General features: G+C 57.9%; 9 protein-coding genes across 9 annotated transcripts; all 9 read right to left on the bottom strand.

Moving 5' to 3' along the window:
- Window positions 1-812: 812 nt before the first annotated feature.
- Window positions 813-4,262, bottom strand: LBRM_33_1140 (conserved hypothetical protein; the record flags this gene model as incomplete). Its single annotated transcript, XM_001567833.2, has 1 exon — window positions 813-4,262. One exon carries the CDS (start codon window positions 4,260-4,262, stop codon window positions 813-815), a length of 3,450 nt encoding a protein of 1,149 aa, XP_001567883.2.
- A 1,527-nt stretch (window positions 4,263-5,789) lies between these two features.
- Window positions 5,790-7,442, bottom strand: LBRM_33_1130 (conserved hypothetical protein; the record flags this gene model as incomplete). Its single annotated transcript, XM_001567832.1, has 1 exon — window positions 5,790-7,442. One exon carries the CDS (start codon window positions 7,440-7,442, stop codon window positions 5,790-5,792), a length of 1,653 nt encoding a protein of 550 aa, XP_001567882.1.
- A 1,472-nt stretch (window positions 7,443-8,914) lies between these two features.
- On the bottom strand, window positions 8,915-11,563 carry LBRM_33_1120 (conserved hypothetical protein; the record flags this gene model as incomplete). The annotated part of the gene is made up of 1 exon (XM_001567831.2): window positions 8,915-11,563. The coding sequence occupies one exon, from the start codon at window positions 11,561-11,563 to the stop codon at window positions 8,915-8,917; it is 2,649 nt and encodes an 882-aa protein (XP_001567881.2).
- A 947-nt stretch (window positions 11,564-12,510) lies between these two features.
- Window positions 12,511-13,170, bottom strand: LBRM_33_1110 (putative 40S ribosomal protein S3; the record flags this gene model as incomplete). Its single annotated transcript, XM_001567830.1, has 1 exon — window positions 12,511-13,170. The coding sequence occupies one exon, from the start codon at window positions 13,168-13,170 to the stop codon at window positions 12,511-12,513; it is 660 nt and encodes a 219-aa protein (XP_001567880.1).
- A 1,031-nt stretch (window positions 13,171-14,201) lies between these two features.
- Window positions 14,202-14,555, bottom strand: LBRM_33_1100 (conserved hypothetical protein; the record flags this gene model as incomplete). The annotated part of the gene is made up of 1 exon (XM_001567829.1): window positions 14,202-14,555. The coding sequence occupies one exon, from the start codon at window positions 14,553-14,555 to the stop codon at window positions 14,202-14,204; it is 354 nt and encodes a 117-aa protein (XP_001567879.1).
- Window positions 14,556-15,795: 1,240 nt separating this feature from the next.
- LBRM_33_1090 (dnaj chaperone-like protein) lies at window positions 15,796-17,538 on the bottom strand (the record flags this gene model as incomplete). The annotated part of the gene is made up of 1 exon (XM_001567828.1): window positions 15,796-17,538. The coding sequence occupies one exon, from the start codon at window positions 17,536-17,538 to the stop codon at window positions 15,796-15,798; it is 1,743 nt and encodes a 580-aa protein (XP_001567878.1).
- A 2,345-nt stretch (window positions 17,539-19,883) lies between these two features.
- Window positions 19,884-20,228, bottom strand: LBRM_33_1080 (conserved hypothetical protein; the record flags this gene model as incomplete). Its single annotated transcript, XM_001567827.1, has 1 exon — window positions 19,884-20,228. One exon carries the CDS (start codon window positions 20,226-20,228, stop codon window positions 19,884-19,886), a length of 345 nt encoding a protein of 114 aa, XP_001567877.1.
- Window positions 20,229-21,280: 1,052 nt separating this feature from the next.
- LBRM_33_1070 (conserved hypothetical protein) lies at window positions 21,281-22,291 on the bottom strand (the record flags this gene model as incomplete). The annotated part of the gene is made up of 1 exon (XM_001567826.1): window positions 21,281-22,291. One exon carries the CDS (start codon window positions 22,289-22,291, stop codon window positions 21,281-21,283), a length of 1,011 nt encoding a protein of 336 aa, XP_001567876.1.
- Window positions 22,292-24,273: 1,982 nt separating this feature from the next.
- LBRM_33_1060 (conserved hypothetical protein) lies at window positions 24,274-25,731 on the bottom strand (the record flags this gene model as incomplete). Its single annotated transcript, XM_001567825.1, has 1 exon — window positions 24,274-25,731. One exon carries the CDS (start codon window positions 25,729-25,731, stop codon window positions 24,274-24,276), a length of 1,458 nt encoding a protein of 485 aa, XP_001567875.1.

Genomic DNA, 25,731 nt, shown 5'->3' with positions numbered 1-25,731 from the left:
GTTGTCCAGACACACCAGCCCTCACCTGCAATGGTTCAGTGCGGGAGGAATGGGGGGGGGGGTGCAGGGGGGAAGTGGAGGGTGAAGGGCTGACAACGTAAGCAAAAAAAGAAGTACTGCAACGCAACGTGAGTATGTGCGCTTGTGCGAAGGGGTGTGTGCGCGTCTGTGCTCGTTGGATGCGCAGGGGAACGGAAGTGTCCCAGTGAAACAGGCGAGGAAAACGAAATCGCTCGCGCACCAAACACCTGTGCGTCACCAGGAGGCCACTCTTTGCTCTGCGTAGCCACGCGCAACGATGAAAAGGAGAAGGGTGAGGTAAAGAGAGGCGGATGTTGGCAGTACAATCAAGCAATTCCATTCGAAAAAAAGCCTCACGCTGGGATGGGGGAGGCGGGAAAGGGGAACGGAGGGAGGGAGCTAGTCCTAGTGAAGAGTAGTGCTGCGGTATCGCGCACTTGATGGTGCTGCGCTAAGGCGTTAAAAGGCGAAAAAAAAAACGAAGAAGAAGGGTCCACCACCACGCCTGGAAGACCGTCGTGCCCCAACTGCTGCAACTCGGCCCTCTCTTTTTTTCCTTTCATTTCCCCTTTTTCTTCCTCAAGGGAAAAGGGAGGAGGTTTTGAGATGTACGTTTGTCCGCACGGGTGCCGTAGGTCGCTTGCGTGCTCCCTCGATCAGCCACCTGCGTGCGTCATTTAGGCTCACTCAGGCATCTCTCTCTCGCGACGCATGTACGTCTGCACAACACCATCGTACACCCACACCCACACCCACACCCACACCCACACACGAATAGAGTCCGAGCACGCCTAATGAAAGTCGTCCGAAGCCATGAGCACCTGCGTGATTGACTTCAGTGCCATCATCACATCACACACAGCCTTGTCGGTCGTCATGTGGTCTTCATGCGTCAGCACTGTCAGCTGGCGCCACGCAAGGGGCAGGGCTGTGAGCAACATGCAGAGTTCGCGCAGATATCGCTTGTCAATCACTTTCAGCACCATGTCACTCACCTGGGACGGTAAGCACGACGTCGAGGCAGGCCCGGGCTGTGCCGTCGCGAAGGAAATGCCACCGCTGTTATGTGGTGAAGAGCAGCTCGCTGGGTGGACGCCACCCGGCATGGGCGGGGCCACCGCCTCACCGTGTCCGTACCCTGCGTCCGTGTTCCTGTCTGTAGGCTCGTCTTCTGACGCAAAGCCGTAAGTTCTCAGCGCAGGTAATAGCGATGAAGAGGCGAAGCTGTCGATTGTATAGCTGTTATGGGCGGTGATGGCTGCAGTCAAGGGTAGCAGAGCGCTGGCAGGCTGAGTCAAGGAGGTGTTTATGATAGTAGAGATCGCGTAGGGGAATGAAGTGCTCGCGGCAAAACCCTCATCGACGCAACCGTTGCTTCCTGCGGCGGTGGTGAGGTGAGCAGCGCGTGCCATTGTGGGCAGCGACATCGCGTCCGTATCGCCACCTCCTCTGCCACTAGCTTGGCGAGGAAGATGACCGGAAGACGTCACGCGAGGAAGTCCTACGCCAAGCGGTCTGCCGAGGCTCGTGCCACTGCGCGTCAAACCGGTGGACGACGAGGATGCACCCTGGGGCGGTGGTGTCGAGGCGGTAGCTGGTACCCTCGTACCTACGCTGTCAGCCGCGACGCGGCTCAAGTCGTCATTGCTCCGCACGCGGCCACTGTACGGCGGCAGCGGCGGTCGACCAGACGGCGCTACGGATGCGCCAATGCCAGGCACGGCGTCACCACCGCCAGTGAACCCACCAAACTGGCCAGACAGAGCGCAGGCATGGACCCCAGTCCCAGGAGCAGCAGCGCCACCGGTCGTGGTAAACCCGCCTGATGCAGCGGTGTTCACCATGCGCGACGCGATCGCAGACGCCGTTCGTGAGCTGAGAAGCTCCAAGTAAGAGTAGATGCGAGTGAAGAAGATGTCGAGGCCGTCGTTGAGACCACCATTGTTGCCGAGGGTCACGCAGATGCGAAAAAGGTGCTTCATCAGGGACGGGAACTCCATCAAAAAGGGCCGGCTGTACTGCCCGTTGCCGCTGAACGGTGAGTGCACGTTGTTCGCGCTAGGCGGCCCGCTTGTAGTCGGGGTTACTGACGGGGTGAACGTGCTGGCGTTGCCCGAGTCAGGCGCGGTCCCGCCTGTCGTGCCGCCAAAGTGACCGCTGCCCACCCCAGCGACGCTACTCGAGAAGATAGGCAGAGCACCACCGGACACTGTCGTTGGCGTTGCAACGCTGCCGCCACCGCCGCTGATGCCTGAGGTGACAGGACTCGTCCCAGAAACCGCTGCCGTTGCTGAAGCCATCGCATTTTTGTCGACATGAGAAGAGGTTGTGATGACGCGCTGCACCTCGTCCAGCTGCACCTGCCACCGCGGACGCATTGCCTCACCAAAGATGATGAAGTGAAGTTCCGACAGAATGCGATACTCATCCAGCAGGCGACCAAGTCGGCGGCATCCGTCACGGAAAACCCCACTTAAGAAATAACCGGAGCAGTCACACCACAAAGATGCCACGATGGTGCAGATCACGCCGTACTCGCTGAAGTTGTGCAAGTGCTCAAAGAGACGCGTCTCCAGGTGGTGCTCGAAGCCGAAGGCTGCTGTGGCGTAATTGACAGCCTGTTCGTTGCGTAGTCCGAAGCACTGCTGGATGGTCGTCAGGAGGGGCATATCGAGGGGAACGCACATGCCGCCTCTGCCGCGATAGAGGGCTGCGACAGTGACGCAGACGCGCTTGACATTTTCCCACTGACGACGAAGGGCGTCGACGTGCTGCTCGCTGAGCCGCTTCACCGTCGCCGCGTCCATTGTTGCAAGCTTGCTGGGGGAGCTCTTCCACCGGCTGGTCCAGAAGGACGCGGCGCTGCCTACCCCGTCTGCGGCACCGCTGCTGCTACCAGAGTTGCTGCTGAGTCCCACCGCACCCGCCGAGAGAGCTCCGCTCACGTTTTCCTCGCACGCTGCACTCAGCGCTGCGGGCAAGTCGAAGCGGCTGAGTTTGTCGCCGAAGGCCCACCGAAAGATGCCCACGTCCGTCTCGTAGAACATTTGCAGTAGCTGCAGACGCGTTGCCACGGGTATGGGAATATAATAGTTGGAGAGAAACGCATAGGGGGAGCCGAGCTGCTCCTCGCGTGACAGCTCGCGAAACGTCTGATACTGTTCCGTCACCTCCTCGAACAGGTAGCGACTCTGCAGGGAGGAGGAGCAGACGGGGCTCCCGCCGATTGCCTCAACATCCTGTAGCTGCAGCTGAAACTTGATGTAGCCCTCATTCAAGAAGAAGCACTGCTGATCTGGGTTGGCTTTGCGGCGCTTCTCGCGGAGCTGATGCGAAGATGAGGATGCCTTCACATCGCCGAAGTTGACGTGGTGAAGATGGTGGTTGCTGCTCGACCCACCTGCCCGCGCTCCACTACCGCTGCTGGCATCGCCGGGGGCGGCAGCGGTAGTGGAGACGGTAGCGTAATCGGTGAGGCGTCTGGAACTGCTGAAGCCAGCCGAAAGTGGAGTCGACTCGCTGCTCACCTTCGACGGCGGGGCGGCTGTGCGCGAACGGCGCGAGTGTGATGCTGTGTGGTGCGGCTTTTTGTTTTCGGAGCCGCCTTGCAACTTGTCTCGATACTGATGCTGACGATGGCGATGGCGGTATGTGTGGACGTCCGAGATGGGGTGGGAAACCGCGGAGGACGCTGCCACACCGACAGTCGTGGATGAAGCAGAGACGTGGGTGGTGCTACTGCTGAACACGGGGGTACTGCTTGGAGCTGCGGCGGTGGTCGGTATGCACTCGTCGCTCTCGAAGCGTCCTGTTGAGCTGGTACGAGGCAGAGCTGCCTCCGTGGTGGGCATCGTGATCTGAGGACTCTCATCCTCGGCCTCTAAGCGCTTGTCCTCGGTCTGCTGCTGCGCATTGTGCATCACGGAGAGCGAGCACTGCAGTTGCTGAGACTTTCGCTGATGCCGTCGATGGCGACGGTGCTCCACAGAGCGGGAAACGAACCACAACGACGACGCCGAGCCCGGGTGCGAGTCTCTGCCCGAGTCCGATGACCTTGAGGACGAGGGTGATGCAGAGGACGTGCGCCAGCGCGGTACCGCTGTTTGCGTTTTACTCTGCGGCACCATGAGCTGCTCCACCGCCTCCTCAGCCGAGTACCCCGCCAAGAAAAAACGAAAAGCGACGAGGTCGATGCTCACCGGCCACGCCGAGCAGGCGTGCATCGACACAACGACAGGCATTTTCGCCCGCTTCGCCGACGCTCTTCTTTGCTGAGAGCGCTACAAAAAGCGCGCAAGAGGTGCTGAGAGAGCAGTAGAAAAGTACCGAGCACTACGCCGGCGAGAGAGAAGGCAAAAAGGGCAGAGGAAGGGGAGGGGAAACCGGGTGGGGGAAGGGGGTGAGGGAGGAGTGAGCGCAGTCTGCACGCGCGTGAGTGACGGTGTGTGTTTGACGTTGAGGCGTCTACCAATCGCCCCCCAAGATCCTGCAAAGTCGATAGCGTGCACGAAGGGGGATCAAGTGAGCGACAGAGACAAAGCAGAAACGTTAACAGCACTCTGCGAGTCGTCCGGAGTACACATATGGGCGTACATTTAAGCCAAACGCCACGAAGGCGGAGGCGATAACCACAACAGGCAAGGAGGCGGAGAATGAAGTGGAGTGCGCCGAAAGGCACGACAGAGCACTGACTCAAGGCTGCCCCACTATGCGCATAGTAGAGGGGCAACAATCAGAAATAAAGCAACATAGCACACACACACTCTCTCTTCCTGTATCCGCAGAGAAGGAACAGAGAGAGAGGAGGGGCCTGCCATACAAGACGGTGCATACTCAGCGCTCCGGCGTGCCTTCCCGAGATACTTGTATTCTTTCCTTTCGTCATCATTTGCGTCACCACAGGCCAGGGACACAGCGGCATGAACTGCCGCAAGACGCGTGAAGAGCGGCAACGCTGCGGGGATCTGCGCTGTGCAACATCACAGACGCACAGAGAGAGGCGTAAAGATGTGTCAGAGTAAATTTCCGTTTCAACGTGCCTCCACACCCGGCCGTACAGCACACAACCTCCCACTGCGCTCGGCGCCCCGGCCTGTCACAGGCCCATCGTGTCGTGCAAAGCAGGGCTTGACACGCGCGTTACCACAACGCTCCGCCCCACTCATCTCAGCACAGCCCCTGCCTCGAACTCTACCCGCCCACTCCGCAGGTCGCCACGAGGTGCATCCCTCGGCGTGGCGCAGGTGCCCCCCCCCTCCACACACCAGTGGGCAGCGAGGGTCGGGTGGCGTCCGTCCGCATCACGCTGGCACATGGGCGGAACAGGCGTGTTCGCGGCCGCAGGTCGCTCCGACGCAACGCCGCCCAAGGACCTGGCCGCCGACACCAGGAGTGGTTCAGCATGCGGCAGGGGATGGAGGGGGGGGTTGCTTGGCTTCCCCACCCAGAGTGAGTGGTGGTGGGGGTAGGGGGGGAGAGGGAGGTACTGGGCCCCTGATACACCACGCACTGAGGTGCCCTCACCTCATCAGGAGTGTAGCGAAGAGAGACAAAGAAAAAAGAGAACGCGCGCTAAAATTGACCCCTGCCGGAGACATTGTGCGACCAAAATAGGAGGCAGCACTGCACGAAGGAAGGCTGTGGTGGTGGTATGTTCAGACCAACAACCAGAAAGACGCACGGAGAGCGCACTGCCGCGGCTGTCACCAGTCCACTTCCAGTGAAGGCATTTTCTGCCCTTCTGGTCGTCACAACCTCTCCGACCGTCCTCAAAACCCGAGCTGGTTCATAGTGTCCATGAGTTTCTTCTTCGCGGTGGTTGGCTTTTTTGTCGTGGATGCATCCTTGGCAGGGGGACAGGCGACCCTCTTTGGAGTATTCGATGTGCGCAGCGTGGATGCGATTGCCTTTGCAGGCCTTGGGGGCTCGCGTGGACCAGGAGGAGCGCAAGACGGCCGCGAGTCCGTGAAGGGAAACGTCGGGGCTGAGACTGAGGTCGTTGCGGGTGTGTTCTTACTACTGGTGCCTGGGGTCCTGCTAGCTGCCTTCATTTCTTCTTCTTGCACCGCTTCCACAGGCCAATCAGTAATTGGCGCATGTGCCCCGCCGATATTGATAGACGAGGATGGCAAAGGTGGAGGGATTCGTACGGTTGATGAAACGACCACTGCGGGTTCTGCAGTTACCGGGCTGACCTCGCAAGCGCTGGAGACAGTGGCCGGCAACTTCTTTGGACTCTGTTGACGTCGGGGCATGGCAGAGACCCGCAGCGCACTTTTCTTCAGTGGACCACTCGGCACCAGACCCTGCAAACTCTTCTGGGCTGTGCGGGCAGTCGTTGGCAGTGATGCCGCCGACGTTTTGGTAGTGATTCCAGAGCCAGCGATGCCAGCCAGCGGTGTCGTCTTGCGCACAAGCGAGAGAGCAAGCTTGTGTGTGACTTGAGACGCAGAAGAGCTATGTTGAAGTACTGCTGCCGGGTTGCCAGAATCCGCGCGCACAGCCACCTTTGCCCCTTTCCTAGCCTCTTCTTTGCTGTCGCGACGGCGACGTTGACTGCGCCTGCGGCAGCGACGGTTTCGGCGTGGTACTCGGGCCGCGGCTAAAAGAGCCTTTAAAGCTCGTTCGACACGGGTAGCACGTGCCTCTCGTGCCGCGCGCTTTGTAGACAGCGAAACGTTCTCAGCGGTGTTCCTGTCCGCACCTTGTTTCCGCTGCTGCTCACTAGTGGCGATTTCTGAGAGGCTTGTGTGTCTCTTGGCGGCGCGCTGGGCAGTGTCGAGACAGCGAAGACAGCACAACATGAATCGGCCGCGTGTGGTCGCGTGACGTGAGGAACGGAGTGGACGTCGCACGCGGCACTCCTTCAGTGTGGCGAGTATGGTTCGGCTTGCTTTGACCTCGGTGTGCGTGGGCGTGCTGCCGCGGGTGAGCCACACACCGCAACGAGGGCACCAGCATCGATGCACCAATCGCAGTAACCACACCCGCATGTACAAGGGACTATGCATTCCTGTACTCTGCGCGGCAAATCTCCCTTTGCGAATGACGGGGTGCACGCACGGGCCAAGTGGCTTCGCAAGGCCGCGTCGGACCGCATGGGAGCCGTAGTGAGCCGAGAGGTCACGGTGCACGTCCTCCATGAAGCATAGCGGCGCGGTGGCAGGAGAAGAGAATGAAGGCGCCAACGGTGAGTCGGCATCGCGGGCAGCAGAGCCGACGTCAGCAGCAATGGTAGCGGTGCCACCGAATGCCGCAGAGTTTACCTCAAGGGACATCTGGGACAGCCGGCCGCATAGCTGTGCCCCAAGTTCCTGGGAGCGACGGGCAAGCGATTGCGCGCCTCTGTTCTTTCCGGTGCCTCGCTGCGAATACGAGAGGCGCTCGAAAACACTAGAAGAGAAAGGTGAGGGGGACGGCATTTTGTGCGTTTAGGTTGCACTCGCAACTACGCGAGTGAAAAAAGAGAACGTGGAGGGAGCGCAGGGAGCTGATGGCAGTGCGTGGCCGATTGATTTGTGTCGGCTGCACACCGAGTCATGTGCTTGCAGGAGGCCCGATTCCTTGACGCGCTCTGCTGTTTTGTACGTGCATGCGTACGTGCGTGGTGGTGGTGGTGCACGGGAGTGACAGGTAGAGGAGAGAAGTACGGATGGAGAGGGGTGTGACGAAGAGAGGGGATCATGCTCCTCACGTCAGTGAAGCTGGACGCACCGGTGCAACTGTTAGCACTTCGCTGACAAGTCACAAGCGTTGCCCTGAAGCCAGACAGGTGAGGAAGGAGGCGTGGGAAAGTCACCAGATACCCCTCATACACGTGCAGGCCCATAAATGGTGACTCTACTGCAGATGCCTGCAGTCATGTGAGCAACGCTTAGTTTGCCGACGTTGCTGTGTCTTGTACATGGGGACGTGTTCACTCCTCTGGCACTTATCAATTTCGCATAGGGGTGGGATGAGCGCGAAATAGCAGGAAATCACACAACAGGGAGGGAGAGGGAGAGTATACGCACCGAATGCGCGAGTAAGAATCGAAAAACAGAGAAAACAAACAAGCAAACAAGGCGAAAAGCCAGCAAAGACATGCTGGCGCTTTACATCGGGGTATAGGGAGCAGACGGGTGGCAGAGAGACGCAAGAAAAGAATCTCCGCACGACAACAGTGTACGCTAGGACGGTAAGTATTCCGTGATAAGCGAAGCAAAGTCTCGCTTGACCACCCGCGATGTCCGAGCATCGCTGCTTTAGGCACACCTATTAGGTTACCTTCGTTGAACACGCGCGACAACACCAAATACGCACACACACACACATCGCCAATGACTAGTATACCTCATACTCTTCATATGCGGCACTAGCAAAGTGCAGAATGTGTGTTAGACGTGCAAAACAGGGGAAGAGGTGCACTCGTTTCTTTGCCAGCGTGCCTCCACTCCCGGCCGTACAGCACACAACCTCCCACTGCGCTCGGCGCCCCGGCCTGCCACAGGCCCATCGTGTCGTGCAAAGCAGGGCTTGACACGCGCGTTACCACAACGCTCCGCCACACTCATCTCAGCACAGTCCCTGCCTCGAACTCTACCCGCCCACTCCGCAGGTCGCCACGAGGTGCATCCCTCGGCGTGGCGCAGGTGCCCCCCCCCTCCACACACCTGTGGGCAGCGAGGGTCGGGTGGCGTCCGTCCGCATCACGCTGGCACATGGGCGGAACAGGCGTGTTCGCGGCCGCAGGTCGCTCCGACGCAACGCCGCCCAAGGACCTGGCCGCCGACACCAGGAGTGGTTCAGCATGCGGCAGGGGATGGAGGGGGGAAAGGGTGTTGAATCCAAAGAAATGAAAGGCAGAGGAGGTTGTTTCCTCTAGTTGCACAGAGGGCAGGTTTCTGTGTGATACTTACCTGCGCTGATGAACGCTGTTGCATGACACAGAATCAGTGAGCGGTGTTGTACTGTCCTCCTGCATCACCCTGTTTGTGGCACGCTTGAGCTCGAGCTGCACCTCCTCCATCCGAAAGACGGATCCCTTCAGGGTCTCCAGCAACCGCTGATGACTCAGGTAGAGAAGCTCGCGTGGGTCTATGTACCAGCTGAGAAGACGACGAATTGCAACTTGCTCACGCTCAGCATACGTCTCGGCAGCAGTTGGGGACGAAGGAGGCACCACGCACTGCAGCATGACGCTGCTTGACCAGCCTCGACGCTTGTTAAACTCCGACTCCAGGCGGAGCTGCTCTGCGGCGCTCAGTCTCGCACTACGCAATCGCTTCTCCGCTGCGCTGTCGGTGGCATTGCCATCTACACTGCTTTGCTTGCGCCACCCGGCTGACGCAAACACGCTGTCCCACTCCTTATCCTGCCTCCACGCAGCGAAGGAGCGACGCCGCTGCGCCCACTGCTCCTCAATAAACGCACGCTTGTAGCTCGTCGATGTGAGCATGTGCTCCTGCAGAATGTTGTTTGCCACCGAGTCTATCTTCTCTACTGCGCTTGGCAGCGGCCGGTGCTGCTGCAGCTTCAGTCGTGCATCTACTTCGAGCCGGCGCCACAACCGCATCATTCGCCGCACCGCGCGCTCCTTTACCGCGAGGCAGCCGCGAAAGAAGCGCTGCAGCACGAGCACGGCATCCACGGCGACTCGTATGTGACGCCACTGCTCGCGCTGAGTGCAGTACACCACAAGGGTGCTGCAAATGGCGTGCATCGCCTCGTTGACTATGTCCGGTAGCACAACCTGTGCAAGTTTCTCCTGCACTACGGCGATTCGCGCGGCATCTCGATCCCTCCCAGTGGTGTCCAACGAGGCCTTAGTGGCAGCGCCAGAAGCTGAGATAATGGAGGCCTCGCCGCCGCAGGTCACTTCCAGCGAGGAACTCGAATACAAGATACTTTCGTGGGCGGTAGATGTGGAGGAAGTCATAGTTGCCGTGGGCGACGACGTGCGAGTGCCGCCAGGCTGGCGGGTCTCCTTCGTTGCTCTGTGCGGATTACCCAGGAGACGGTCCAGCGAATATCCTGCCACCATGAGGAGGCTGTGCCGCACATTGTGCAAGAAGGCGTCCAGCGGTGTCGCAAGTGTCACGCAGCCCGGTAGCGCAACAAGCAGGCACCTTACAATGGTGCTCTCGGGGAGCAGCTGGTAGTGATTGGGCCGAATGTGCGCCAGCTGCGATGGCAAGAGGGAGAAGCACTGAACCACAACGGCGTCGGTGTCGTCACGACTCGCGTCGAGCGGCTGCAGCTCCTCCCCCACAACGCTGCACTCCGCCGAGATTGGGATATACTCTCGCACAAGGAGCAGCGACGGTGACAACGAGCCGCGCGAGGGCTTGTTGGCGTGGTCTCTGCTCTCCCTGTCGCCTACGTAAGACGCCGTTGTCAGGGAAGCACTCACTGCAGGCGCCTGTAGAACTCGGGCCTCCTCACGGAACGCACAGCCTCTGAAAAGGTAGCGGTTAGTCTCAGGATCGAGTAGCACATTGTCGAAAAAAAGTGGTGGCTGCGCGGTGGCAACCGCTAACACCTTCTTCTGGTCAGCACGGCTGTAGAAGGGGCTGCGGTGCGTCGCAGTGACCGGCCTAGTCGGCGGCGGCGGCGGCGGTAAGGTCACGGCGGTGCCCGGAGACTCCGATTGTGAAACGGCGACAAAGGAGGTGCTGGTGGTCAAAGCATGCTTTGAGGAGAATTCCGGCGCCTGCCAATGGGGTCGAAACCCCTTCGCAGTTGCCGCCAAGGCTTGCCTCATGCTGGGGTTGAGGACAGTGTCCCTTGCCAAGCTCTGCGCGGCATGCAATGCAACCGCCTCAGCCGGGTGGCCAAACCACTTTTCTGGAAAGCTGTACGGGGGTGTCTGGCTTCTGGCAGCAGCGATCGCGGCGTGAATCGCCTGCTCAATGGGAGTTCTGCTAACAGCAGGGCGAGACTGACGACGCAGCTCCGACAAGGGTAGTGAGGGGCGACCATGCCGAGACCGACTCCCAATAGACGACGATGTCGGCATAGAGGGCACGCGCACCAAATTATTAGACACCGTGGTGGGTCTCGACAGCGGTGAATCCATGCCCTGAGTTACCGTGTCATGCCGTGGTGAGGGCACCCAGGCGTCAGCCACCCAGTCCGCCCCGCTCTCCGATGACGACATTGAACGATGGGCAGGTCGGTCTGCGTCGCTGGGAAAGCAAGGCGCAGCCGGCGCGCTCGCGCTGGCGGTGGTGCTGTTGAGCTCGTCTGCACGGTCCACACTCGCCATGATATACTCGCTCGCCACAGGATCTGCCATCACATCCTGCAGCGCGGCCGCCTCAATCTGCACTGCCACGTGACGCAGGAGAAAGGCAATGCTGTGCAGTGTGTCCTTTGTCACGAAACGCTGCTTACTTGTGAGAGCAAGCGCCGCGGCAGCGGCAGAGGAGGACAGCGGTGCCGCAAGACGTGACGAGTGTGGCTGCCGCGAACCCGGCACTCCAGCTACCGAAGTCGATTGCGCCGCCTTATTACTGCGAAGCGTCGCCATCGCCGAGAGTGAGGTGGTGGCCTGAGCGTTCATCAGGCGGAAATTTGTAACTCTTCCAAGCAGTGACCAAAGAGCTTCTCGAAGCGGTACAGTTCAGCCTTTCCTCCTCTTTGCTAGTAATACTGCTGCGGGTGACACTGTCGTGCATGCGCGCGTGTGGGAGAAAGAGATGCGTATGGCGTGAGAGTGAAAGGGAAGGGTGAGTTCGGAAAGCTGAAGGTATCACGCGGGTGAGAGCTCAGTGTCGCACTGAACCTCCACCATGCAGCCGCGTGGAGTGGTAGTTTGCCCACACCGTCGAAAGAAAAGAGAAGTGACCCCTGTGTGTCGCCGCCAAATTCACACGCACACAAAGACACACCCATGTGCGCACTTGATCGTTTGCGCGTGCAAACGAGTGTGAGACAGTTTGGCGCCAACACACCGGCCTGACAAGTCTGTTTTCCGCCTCCACCATCACCTTCTCCTCCCTACTCCTTAGAGAGAAACGGAGAAGTGCACCTCCTCGTCCCCCATAACGAGTGTGAGCACCACTGATGCTGACCCGCCATGGTTCACTGCACGGCATGGGCACACGAGAGAGAGGTTAGGGACAGTGGCGCGTAGGAGCGACTGCAGCGCAGCGACAGACGCATGTGCCCCATACACTAGTCAAGTACAGGTGTGAGTGTTCCTTTTTGTTTGGAGCGCACGAGAAATCACGAAAAACAGAAACAAAGCAAAACTGAAGTGAGGGGAGGGAGTGAACGCACGGAGAGCTGTTCACACAAGCGTTGGGCCGGAGATACGCTGATGTACACGTACACGCACACAGACTGTGCTGGGCACAGGATCCCATACTATGCAAAGATGTATTGGTGATGGCGCATGTGTGCCTAGTGCGGCAGCCTAACTCCCCGCGTTAGATAAGGTCTTCCCGGAAAGCAAGGTTGAGACACGCGGGCGCAAGCGCGGTCACCAGCGTAGCGGGTATGATGGCCTTACTCGGACGCGGTGATCTGCTTCGGCTCGATCACAGTGATCACATCCGGCAGCGGCTCTGACGGGCCGTTGCGGCCAGTCGAGTCACTCGGCAGCATAATCTTAACCTTGACCCCGATGCAGCCGGCGCGCATGTAGCAGTGGCGGCAGGCGGAGTCAACGAAGGACTTATGGGCCGTACCGGACTTGATCATGTAGCCATCGCGGAAGGTCATGCTCTTTGCACGCTGGCCCTTGATCTTTCCACCGACAGTGACCTCGCAGCCCTTGGCACCAGACTCCATGACGTAGCGGATGATGCCCATGGCAGCGCGGCGCACCTGCAGGTTGCTCAGGAGCTTGAAGCGGAGGGACTCCACCTGCGCCATCGCCGACAGGCCGCGCACCTCAACGCGCTCAACGTACAACTGGAGCTTGCCCTCCTTGTAGTTGAAGCGCTGCTGGATGCAGGCCGTCAGCTCGCGGATTCGGCGGCCGTTCACACCGAGTACCTCACGGGTCTTCGTCGCCTTGATCACGATTTCCGTGCGGAGCGTCGTGATGTGGTAGGAGACGCCCGAGAAGCCCTCCTCAGCCAGCTCGCGCTTGAGAAACTCGAACAGCTCGGCGTAGAACACGCCGTCGCGGACGATCATGCGCTTCTTGGAGAGCGGACCCATTTCTGCGAGTGGGTGGGGGTGAGATGGGAAGGTTTGTCGAGAACGACCCAACTGGAGACGACAGCAAGAAAGATTGATAAGTATTTCGAGTAGCACACAGAGGACGCAAAAGAGCAGGTATGCATGTGTGAGCGCAGGCGTTGGGTGTCGGATTACGAGTGAGTGTTTCGTATTGTTGGGCACATTACAGAGAACGAGGGCCGGAAAGTAAGAAAAATAAGAACGCATCGACATGGCAAGCAGGAGTGGCGCCAACAAGGGAGAGTAGGGGAGTCGCTGGAAAAGGCGCGTGCAAGACGCCAGACTTGCCGTTTCGATCTGCGATCGCGTGAAGCGGCGGTACAACACAGAGGCGCGGGGAGACGTTAGTGGCAACGCACCGCCAACACGGAGAACAGCAGAAGAGAAGAGCGGCAGTGTTGTCTTTGATCCCTTATTTTAGATTTGTGCGCCACTGCACAACTACTTCTCATTCGCCCATATGCAGATACCTCTTAACATCGGTTTTCCCACGTCCTCCAAACAGGGTCCTTAGCTTTACACACGCACAACAGCTGCACACACACACACACACATGTAACAGGGTGAAGTGGTCACTCCGTCCCTCCACGAGGAGACCAGGAGGCACAACGGAGACCGTCAGCACAAACGCCGGCACAGATGCCAAACCGAATGCTGACGGCTTGTTCTTCTCTTTCACTGTGACAACAATTGATGTGACGGCACTGCTGGGAGTGAAGCTGTTTCAACGGCAGTGGACATTGCTGCCTGCCTCCCCGTGAGTTTTCCCTCTTCAATTGCTTACAGTGGGTTGAGAGCATTACGAGGCGGGGGCATTTCGAGGAAAGAAAAGACACACAGAAGCAACGACACGCTGCCCATCGGCTCCAGTCACAGACGCACGCACACACAAGATGGACGTGACAGAGGGCTGAAGCCTCCGTTAGCGGCAAAGATTGCACCAGCACGGCACACCATGGTCTGGGAGCATAAAAACCCTTATCACGCTTCACTTTTTTCGCTAGTTGGAGCTAAACCGGGTACGACAGGATCACGCGGTCCAGCATTGGGCGACCAGCCGACGTCTTTGGGTGGCGCTCCACAACCTGAAAGCCGAGCGCGACAAGCTGCTGCAGCTTCTGGTCTACTTGACTATCGTTCTTCTCCAGCTCCCCGTCCGTCATGCCATCAAAGGCGTCACGGATCCCAGTAATGTTGTGCTTTACGGTGATCAGCTTCGCGTTGCAGCGCACTACCTGCTGCTCCTCCTCCGAGACGGCCAGCTTGTTAGGCTCTGGAGCCACATCCACGTCGCAGATACCCTCCGACTTAACCTTCTCCAGTACCTCCGGGTGGGCAAACTCGTGGAAGACAGCCAAGTACATGGCAATGAAGGTTCGTGCTGGTCTTGACGCTAATATGCCTTGGCGCTGTTGCACGGAGTGAAAAACGAACAAGATGAGTACAAGACCGCAAGGTGTGTGTCAGATGAGTTCTTGCAGAGCGCAACGGTGGAAGACGACGTTGAGTACACGAGGGGGGAATACGGCTGCAGACAAAGCCTCACACGAAACGATGCCCAAAGCACGGACGACCGCACGATTCGTGAGCGTAAAGTGAGGGGAAAGGAGGTGTTTCCCCGCGTGCTTATTCAGCATCCCTCGGCGTGGCGCAGGTGCCCCCCCCCCTCCACACACCAGTGGGTAGCGAGGGTCGGGTGGCGTCCGTCCGCATCACGCTGGCACATGGGCGGAACAGGCGTGTTCGCGGCCGCAGGTCGCTCCGACGCAACGCCGCCCAAGGACCTGGCCGCCGACACCAGGAGTGGTTCAGCATGCGGCAGGGGATGGAGGGGGGGTTGCTTGGCTTCCCCACCCAGAGTGAGTGGTGGTGGGGGGAAGGGGGGAGAGGGTGTTGAATCCAAAGAAATGAAAGGCAGAGGAGGATGCTTCCTCTAGTTGCACACACTCGTGCGGCTCATTTTTTAGGTTAAAGACTGCACAACAGCTTACTTGCGATGAGCTTGGGAGCGCGTGTCCTTCTGCTTGCACTTTCTTGTACTGTTGTCTTCGTCCATTAACCAGCAGGGAAGACGCGCGCCTTTGGATCGAGACGCACCTTAAGCCACAACCAGCCAAATAGGCGCACACACCAGGGCGCACGTTATCATAAGCACCATGTCGCCAAACACTCTCCTTCCGTTCGGTGATGGCGCCCCCTTCCCTCCTCCCAGCTGCCTTGCACATGCCTTCGGGCGTCGTAGAGCTGCTTCCCTTTTCCACAGGAGCGTGAAGGAAAAGCAATGAGGCACACGCGGCTTGTGACCACGTGCACAGGCACGCACACACACACACACACACACGAACACACACCAGAGAGCAAAAGGGGGGGAGGCAATGTCATGTATGCTCCCAGAACAACTATGTCCGTCACTAAACTGACTAAGGGACATGGGTAACACAACCAGTGGGAGAGGATGGTGCACGGAGGAAGTGAGGAGGGGCACTCGAGAAAGGCGTGACACTGCACACGAAGGTTGCTTTAACTTGCCGCTTCCCCAGAACCCGCCTGTCGAGTACCGTCCTGTGCCCCTGGGCCCCCCATCGCGCGCGCCAGCTTACCCTTCTAATCCACATCGGAGAGGCGTGTGTTGTCTGGCTGGCGGTCCAACGGCGTCTGGGCACGTCCGTCCGCTGTCGCCGGTGCAGCCGTAAAAGACGTGGCTGACACTGTTGCAGCTGGACGGCCTGTGGTAGCCCTATTGTTAGGTGGCATACCGGGTACTGCCTCGTCTGCCAGCTGAGTCCGGTCGGCGTGAACGTTGTCCTGCAGTTCAACCTCGCTTTCTTCCTTTTCGTCCTGTTGGTTGCCGTGCTCTGTCTTTGACATATGGACTTCCGCCGCCGTGAAGGCGCTGCAACAGCAGAACATGAGGAATCCGTTGAGCATCGAAAGAACCACGGCGCTGAGGATAATAAAGAGAGGAATGCATGCATTGGTCAAAGAGAGGACACCATCATAGGTGCGGTGGATGTAGAAGTGATTCAGCCGTACCGCTATCATGGCAGTTGATGCGATCAGCAGGCCAACGACAATAATGCTGGTTATCATACTGGCGAGAATACCGCAGACAGAGGAGTGCTGGCCAACGTATGGGTTCTTGCCAATGGACTCACCCTGCTGCTCCCGCCTGTCATTATCGTTCTCATTGCCGTGATGGCTGTTGTGCGCGTGGGATTCAGTGGGGTAGAACTGCTCTTCGAGCCCGGCGCGCGCTTGTGGATGGGCACAGTCGCGTCCCTCGACAGCACCACTGCTCATCGGGTTACGTGAGCCACACCGCGACGGGTGCGGGGCGTCGTTGCCGTTCTCGTTGGAGTCATGTACAGGTGCCTCGCCACCATTTGCGTTCAACTCGCGCGCTGCTGCCGCCGCCGCCACCTCGGGTGGCACGTCACTGATGTAGCCGCTGAGCAAGCTGAGCACGAAGCGGTTCACGAGGAAAAGCGTGAGCAGCAGAAAGACCGGGAGACCAATAACAATGAAGTAGTTGGTGGTGATCACCTCATCAGCGCGGCACGCCACCAGGGCGAAGAAGACGACTATGCAGCATCCCTGCACGAGGGCGAAAACGAAGCTGACGCGGGCGTAGTTGGCGAGACGCACCAAGCCGATGGACTTGAGTGTGAGAATACGACTCTCCGTCGGAAAGGACACCAGCACAATAGCGATGAAGGCGAATGCGGAGCACAAGTAGCCAGGAATGAGCCACACCCGCCACTTGATGTCGGTGCGTCCAGCACCAGCGCGAGCCTCGCTCCGGTCCTTGGCGATCGGGATGACAATGGTCAAGGCGACAGCACACAGTAACGAGAGAAGCATGCAGTGTATGTGCAAGCTGAGCGGTGACATGGTGAGGAATACGCCTAAGAGGATAAGCGCCGGTATGCCAACCAGAAAGTCCAGCACAAAAAGTGGCGAGAACACCGTCGTGTAGCTCCACGTGGGCAGCCGGCCGTCCACAAAGGCCACCAGAAACACCAGAAAAAGCAGAAGCATGACAGCATAAAGGAATAGGGTACCGATTGCCACCAAGACGGGCGCGGTGGAGCCGAAAGTGCTAAATGCGGCACCCGCGACCGGGTTTTCGAGCGCATCCAGTCCGGCCTCGCCATAGCGGTCATAAATATCTTTTTTGCGCTTGTTCGAGAGCACCTCATAGGCGGTGCTCACCTCCTTGAAGCGGACAGCGCCATCTGGCCCCGCCTTGTCGGGGTGGTAACGCAAGGCAAGACGATGGTAGTTCCGCTTAATTTGCTCCTGAGTTGCTCCCTTCTCCACTTCCAGCACGGCGTAGAAGTCAACCATTCTCTTTTCTGGGTGTACTGAGAGAGAGAGAGAGAGGAGACGGTGAAGTGAGGTAGGTAGAGGAACGAAGGAGGAGTGGGGGGGGGGGCTACACACAACGAGAGTGAATAGAGATCTACACGAACTTCTCCTCCACAAATGAATTTGTGTCTGTGTTTTGGCGCGATCGTTGAGGTATAGAGACGACTTAGAAGCTATAGAAGTGGGTGAGTTGGAGCAGGTATCCTTGAAGGATGGCATGCATTGCTTCCCTTTCCGTGTGTGTGTGTGCCCCACTGTGTGATGGGAGGAGTCACTCTGAGCGGTACCTGCAGCGTGTATGTCGGGCAAAGTGGAGGGCGTGAGGGAGAGAGAGAGAAGTTAGCGGAGCAGTGGACGTGACGAATAGGGGCGGGGGGTGGGGGTGAGGAGCCGAAGGCCATCCGGCAACAACACATTGCACCAACAGCAAAGTCACCCACTTGAAGGCAAGCAGGGAGGGAAGTTAAACAGAAAAGAAAGAGATGCAATAGGGGCACACCAAGTAGCGGGGATGGGGGAGAGAGGCATGCAAATGTGTACGTAAGGGACGTTAAAGGGCAGACTGGCGAGAGGGGCGAACAGCGACCGAGAGAGAGGGAGGAAAAGCCCACCACCATCCCCACCAACAAACCGGAATAGATCGCAAACAAAACTACAAGGAGGGGAAGAAGGCTGCAAGGTGTCTCGCAAAACAGGGATGCGTAGAGAGGGGTATGGGCAGCTATTGAATACCTTCCCTACATGATGCACCTATCAGCTAAGCTGTTGGGTGAATGAGGGGATCTGCATTACCGTGTGTGAGGTAAAGTACGGCCTTCCAAGGTCTTTAACAGGAGAGTGACAGCAAACTGTGTGATGCACACAAGAGACGAGAGAGAATGCCCTGACCGCTCTTTGTCTCTCTCCTTTTTTTCCTTTTTGGCCAGCTTTGTGATGAGGATTTCTGCTCTCGCTTTCCTTTTCCAAGATGGTTGCCACCGTTCGACACAGAGCATGAGTGCGGAGAGGAAGTACACTTATGGGTGTGTGCGGGTGCGCGTGTGTGCGTGTGTGGGCGCTAGTAGCTGTGGATGCGCCAATCGTGCACCATGACGTGTAGAAGAACGTGTCGCGCCACTGAGCAAGAGACACGCAGGCAATGCACAAGACTGCAGATGAAATCGAGCGTGAGTACACAGGGGAGCAGCAGCAGGAGGCAAAGGAAAAGGAAGAGGAGGAAGTGGGGAAAGGCCGGCGGGGCTACACAGACGGTATGTGTGTGTGTGTGTGTGGGGGGGGGGTGGGAGAGGGGGGTTCGAAGCAACATGAAAGGGTCATCAACGCAAACCTCCCGGTACCAGCACTGAGTTACCTCACAAGTGCGCGATTTTCATAGGGTGAAGACAGATTTGCCGGCACCTGCACCTTGCGAGGCGACCCAGCGCGCTACAGGCAGCGTATGTGTGTGGGTGTGGGTGTGTGCTTGGGTGCAAACTATGTCGTCACACCACCATGCATGTGCCCTCGACATAGAGATGGAGCGGTGGTGGAGGATCGACGTTGCTTGCTCGAGTCGACTTGGGAGTTAGACTGGTAATTTCGCGCCTGTGAGTGCGGGCCTCTGAGCCTGAACAGTGAATTACGCGTGTGTGTCATCATTCCTGCCACACAGCACATGCGTGCCATACGCCATGTTAAGGAGAAGGAAAGGACAGGTGAAGACACTCGCAACTACAAGCGAACGAATAACCGCTTTGAAGGGGTGAACAAGAGGACTCGAGGGGAAACAAAGGGCCATTTTCGTTTCACCACACGCCATCTCCGCCAGCACTCAACATACGCGCGAAGCGTACACTCATCACCGCCTTTCAGCACAGTTACAACGAGAAGCAAACTTGTAAAGGAGGAGGAAGGGCGAGACAGATGCACAACGTCCAAGAGCGTTGCGATGGACTCTTCACCGCTCCGCCTCTAAGATAACAACAGTAAGAATGAGCATGTATGGTGCGCAGATACGCACATTCTCGCGGGCACAACACACTTTGAACGTATGCGAGGCATCGCCGGACAAGTCACCTACTGAGCGGAATAGGTAATCCTCATCTTGCGCGTTTCAAGGAGAATCTGGAGGAGAGGTCACAGCACTCGCTGGTGAAGGACGTCAGCTGCACTGGGTCCTCCTCCTTCGCCACTCTCCTCACACTTAGTCACACAAAGCATGCACCGCTCTGCACATCCTGGTGTCGGCAGAGAGGAGTCCCCCTTCCACCTCCACACCTTCGATTCTTCTCGGTACTTCGTTGTATTCACCTTCCTCTACACCAGCGAGCAGAGTGCGACCGTAGCTACTGCTGAATCGCACCCATCATCTTCGCGATAGCGCTCGCCTGCACATCACGAATGGCAGCTTCGTTCGTTTCTGTGAGCGTGAGGTTGAAGAGCTCGTCCCACTTGGCACTGCAGTTTTGCACGCACTTCTTCTCCTCCATGTCCTTCTGAAGGCGGTAGGAGATCGGCGCGTTTGTCGTGCGCATCAGCGTGTACAGCTCCTCTGTATCAAGGCAGCGGTCAATGCAGAAAGTGGTGCTGCTAAACAGAATCGCTGACTGCATGCGGACACCGTTGAGGTACTGATAGGACCGCGTTATGTTCTCTTCGTACGGCGTCATTGGCGGTGGTGGCGATTGCATGGTTGCGTGTTGAAGTGCGCTGTGGCCAGGCGAACAAGAGACAGCAGCAACGGCAAGCAGTGATTAGAGGTACCCTTTCGAGAAGAACGCCTACGATATTGCTTGAAAGCGCGCGTAGATACATGCGAAACATCGGGACAAACAGTGCAATGTAGGGTTGACGTGTGTGAAGGGAGATGGGGGGGGGGGGCGCATACATCGGAGATGGGGATAGATGAGGGTGTGTGCGTAGTGCAGCGATGGAAAATGAAGGGAGAGGGCGGATGAGGTGGCATGGGGTGAGGTCCGTCTCTTTCATGTGTACAACGCCGGTAGCACTGTGTAGTAGAGAAAACAAAGGGCACCGAAAAAAGAGGCGTGACGGCACTTCCCCCTCCCCTCCCCCCGCTGGATACATACGCCTGCCGCCGCCAAAGTCTATGGATGCGGCTAAGAGTACGTGTACAGTCGGTGGTTTGCCTTCTCTTTTCTTTCGATGAAACGACCTTGAAACACCTCGACACAGATGACTCACTCGTGTAACCGTACTGCCATTCCTAACACGTGTTAGTGCCCCTGCCTCCATTGTGGCCATCGCCACCACCGACGAGAGCACCACCGTATGGAGCTGCTCCACCGCTGCAACGAAGCATATTCAAGGCACCTGCACAGCGTGAGGGCCAACTGGCAGTGCATGAGTGGGGGCGCGGAGCCTCTCGTATGGTCAAAGAAACAAGTCAGACAGAGAGAGAGAGCGTGTGTGTGTGTACCCGCCAGAGTCCAGGCCGGAAAAGACACCAGGCGTGGGAAGGAGCGAGGAGGCGGAGATGTGCGTGAAAAGGGGGATGATGTGAGAAGGAGGTGCTGTGGAGGGATGAGAGCCCCAACGCATTGACACCGGGGGGGGGGCCAATCTTCCTGAAAAGAACCGAGTCAAACACCTCTGCGGGTCTTTGTGTCGGACTGTGCCTTTCCTCGCGTCGTCGCCCCCTCCCTCCCTCGACTTCCGCCTTTTCTGTGAACTCCTCCACCTCTCAACGCATATTTGCCCTTATGGGACCCACCGCTGCTCATCAGCCAAACACGCGCACAATTAAGTAAGACGCGAGGTAGCACATCAGGAGCCACGATGTGAGATGGTTGTTCACACAAAAGTGAATGCCTGCGCGCTGAAAGGTTGCTGCAGCGTCGGCGCCCCTCCCAAAGCTCGCGCCGGCAGCAACCGAAGATGCTAACGAGGCGGACGGAGCTGCATCGCCGACGCTGCGGCCAATGGCACCAACGGCACTGTACGCAGCCCTGTTTCCGTGGCTGTTGAGAGGCGACAGACGCCGATCAGGTACAAAGACAGTTGGCACGTACATTGAAGCACTGAAGAGAAGCGGTGCTATCACCTCGGCAACACAGTAGCGTAGTATCTCTTCGAAGGATGGCGGAGCAGCCATGAGGCCTCGCAGGTTGCCGAAGGCACATAGGAGCACCAAAGCGCCACCAAAGCGCAGGAGATACTTGACGACAGTAGTAGCGTTGGAGCGGACTATGTTCAAGGCATTCGCCATGACTACCTGCAGCCAACGTGGAGCAGTGGATGTGTGTTTGACGTCATGGCTCTGGATCGGGGAGGATGTGACAGTGGTGTAAGACGAGCCTGATAAAGCGCCAGACTCGTTTCGAGCAGCTACCTTGCTCACTCGACCAGGCGCTGCTGCGCTGCGCGTCTGCCGACAAAACCTAGCAGCGAAGGACACGCCAGCGAGAAGCAGAGAAAGGGCTCGAGTCACAGAGCACTCGTACGCAAGGCGCTTTCGGCGCTCTGCCAGCAGCTCCTGACGTAGCCGCAGCGCCCTACGCGTAAGGCGACTGTGGTCGTGCAGATTTGATGTTGTACAGATATCGGCGGCCTCTGCCTCGAGCTCGGCAATCTCCTGCTCCAGGGTCGACTCGCGGTGCAGCAACAGCCGCGGCGCCACGGTGCGCTCCCAGTAGACACTGCTTGCGTACCCAACGAAGGTGGTGGCAGCTGCCACGAGTATCAGCATTCCATTCACACACTCGCCGTGGGTCAAGGAAGAGCTGCTGGACATGGGAAGCCGCCAAATGGCCAGTCGCACGGGTCAAGTGCGCGCGCACACACACCCACACAATCAAACACAAGAAAATAGAATGCACAGTAGATCAACAGTGCGACTAGGACAGTGAACCCTCACACACACACATACACAAGCGGATGCGTACGTATGCGCGTTTGAGGGGCGGAGGGGGGCCAATAGCCGTATTACATCCAATATGGCTAATGGTCAGCAACGGGGAGAGAGCGAGACGAGAAACAACGGAGATTTGTGGTCAGCGAAAAAGCAACGATAAGCTCCAAGGAAAAGATCGACCACAGTGAGTACACGAAGAAGTGGCAGCAAAAAAAAAAAAAACGATTGGTGAAGTACATCACCGTGTCCAGTTTACTTTTCCCTCGCTCCTCCGTTTGTGTTGAGAAGCCGGAGCAGAACAGAGTCGGCAACCACGTACGTGTGCGTGCGTGGGTATGCGTGTGTCTCTGTGTGTGTGTGTGTGTGCTATCGCACGTGTTCGAGTCTATCTCTGCCAGTAAGTGGGTGAGGGTGGCAACTTTAATACGTGTGTGCGTGCGTGAATGCGCATCAGCATATGCACGTTTCTATTTCCCCACGTCTCTGATAACGTCCCCCCTCTTTTTGTGCTCTTTGTCATCCGTAGCAAGTGCGTGTGTGTGTGCGCCAGCCAATGCACGCCACCATTACCCTAACAAGACAAGCGAAGCTAGAAATGAGCCCACGAAGAGAAGTGAACAGTAAAATAGCAGCAAAACAAGCAAGAGAATGGGCCGAGGTGAAGGATTGCAAGCGGAAGCGACTGGGTCGTGAGGGGCACAGCTGGTAAGATGGCGGCTGAGCTGGTGAGAGGAGAGAAGAGAAACGTCAACGAGGACGTCTAGCAACTAACCTCGCACAACTGCTTTAGCGGAGCTGACGGATATTACAGGAAGTACACTGCTGCTCACATCACTGCCTTCCAAGTGGCGAAGCGTCAACGTCGCCACCAGCGGGATTCATAGAGCGCACGGTTATTCCTCTGTTATGTTGTCGTTTTTCTCTCCTCTTGCAGGTGTGCGTTTGCTGTTGCTTCACTTATGTGCACATGCTTGCGCACTCATCCCTGTGCACAGGTGTGTGTGTGTGTGTGTGTGGTGGTGGTGGTGGGGGAGGGTAGACAGTCAGCTGCCGTCTCTCCTACCTCCTCTCTCCTCTGCGCGGGTGTGACGTAAAAGCCTATGAGCAAAACATCGCACACACATTCACACGCACATATAAAGGCGTAGGGCGTCGTTGTTAGAGTTTAAGCCCATCACTCGTGAGGGCACACACACATACACACAAGAAATAACGCACGTAGGCAACACATGTGGAAGGCTGCGCCTCACAGGAGAGGGAGAGGGGGGGGGGGAAGAGAAACACAAATGCCCAAAGCACAACAACACAGTAAGTGGAGGAGAGATGGCGCCCCCGCCGACGAGAGAGGGAGCGGTAGAGTGCATCTCTGAGGACACTCTCGTACGTTAACAACCACAACGGCCACGGTGTGTGCCGTATATCTATGAGTGCAACCCATTGATGGACTGCGTGAGTCAAATGCAGTGAAAGTAAGTGAGGGAGAAATGTGGCTCAGAAGGCTAACCGGCACAAGGGACGCACCGAGCAGGCGGCGGCACCAGGGAGCAGTAGAGGCGTCTGCGCAACAGTGCGTCTCCTCGCGCCTTGCAGCATTTCTCTGTACCAGGACAACGCCTTCGCCCCCTGTCACCCCCCCCCCCCCCACCACCACAGAGACGCACACGCAGGCAGGTGAGTGAGCCAGGCAACACTGGCAGAGAGAGAGAGAGACGGAGAAGGAAATGACGCTAGAGACACTTCGAGGTATTGAGAGTTACACTGAGCCCCCCTCCTCCCCACTCCTAAAACCAATGCAGAGAAGCTCCAGCTGTGGATGTTCAACGACAAGGAGGAGCAAGGTAGAGGGAACAGGGATACACGGCTCACATAAGGTAGGCGATGCCGTTGTCATAAAATATTAGCTGACGCTCATGGAAGCGCCGCAAGATCTGCTCAACGTGCGACTCTGCGCCGCCGTCACGGTAGCCCATTTGCGTCAGTTTCTTCACCACAATGGCTACTGTCACAGGGTCGTACAGCTGCACAATAGAGGCGACCTTGCGCTCTAGCAGTGGCAACGGCCACGACTCATCCTCTTCGGCCCCTGCACCACTCCTCTCGTACTTGGCCATGTGCGACGGCAAAACTGTTTGGTTGCTTGGCCGCGCGAACACTGGCTGCTGGTATATGACGTTGCCGTCATACTGGTGACTGCAGGCCGGCGTTGCCACCGCCGCGTCGTTTTCGAAGGTGTCGCCGTTGTAGTTTTCATACTTGAGGTAGTGTTCTGTGACCGGGTCGGGTCGAGGCAACGCCTTTGCCGCACGTTTGGGATTAGGGAGCGGGGCTGAAAGGGTTTTCTTCCGTTCCACCATCTCCTTCCTCCTCACCTCCGTCTTTGCCGCCTTCTCCGAAAGGGGGACGACTGACTTTGTGATTGACACTGCAGCCTTCTCGGGCGCCACTTTCTTTTCTGTGCGAGCAGATGAGGACGACACAGACGTCATTCGCTTCGCTATGCTCACCTGCTGCTCGAAAGCCGTCTCATGGCTCACCCGCTTGCCGAGCTTTGCGCACTTGCTAAAGTAGAAGTCAGCGAGTATGCTGTACAGGCCCAGCTTGCTCGACACCTCGGTGTGAATACCCAGCATCATGCACAGCACCTTGAGGGCGGGGACAGCGAGGTTGTCGATGCCGGTACCAACAACTCGGTCAAGAAGGCTACGCATGTACGCTGCAATGCACTCCTTTATCGACTCTTCCGTTTCTTCAGCTACCGAATCCGATGCAGCTGCACCTGATGACGGCTCGCCATTTGTTGGTGCGAGAACGCCGGTAAGAAATGGCTGCGAGCTCACTATGGTTGCCTCGGGCATCGTCTCTGGGGTCTGTGGTGCACAAGGCATCAAGGGGTCCTCTAGTGGTCCACTGAGGCGCGTTGCCGGGAAGCCGGTTGGAGAGGTCTCGCTCTCGCTGCGTGCGCGTTTCTGCCCAACTGCGACGTGAACCTCCTGTGTGGGCGGCGCTGCTGTAAGTACAGACATTGTCGGAGGCGAGGCGGATGCCGCAGTGTTACTTGGCGTGCGTTGCGGAGGGGAGGCGATGGGAGCAGAGGTGCCGGTGTTGTCGGACGACTCGGCAACTGCAGCAGCGGAAATGGCCTTTTTTTTGGCCTTTGCACCCCCGCGTGTGGTGGACTCACGAATCGCCTTGCACCACCTACGGCGCTCTTCTAAGGACGCCTGTTGAAGGTTGCGCAGTGCTTGACTGAAAACGCCTTTGCGAATTTCATCTTCTTCGCTGCGGAGAGCCGGCCGCAAGGCCTCGAATGGGTTCTCCAT

Source organism: Leishmania braziliensis, chromosome 33, assembly GCF_000002845.2.
Source record: "Leishmania braziliensis MHOM/BR/75/M2904 complete genome, chromosome 33".
NCBI lineage: Eukaryota > Euglenozoa > Kinetoplastea > Trypanosomatida > Trypanosomatidae > Leishmania > Leishmania braziliensis.
This window is presented reverse-complemented; position numbering and strand designations above follow the sequence as displayed.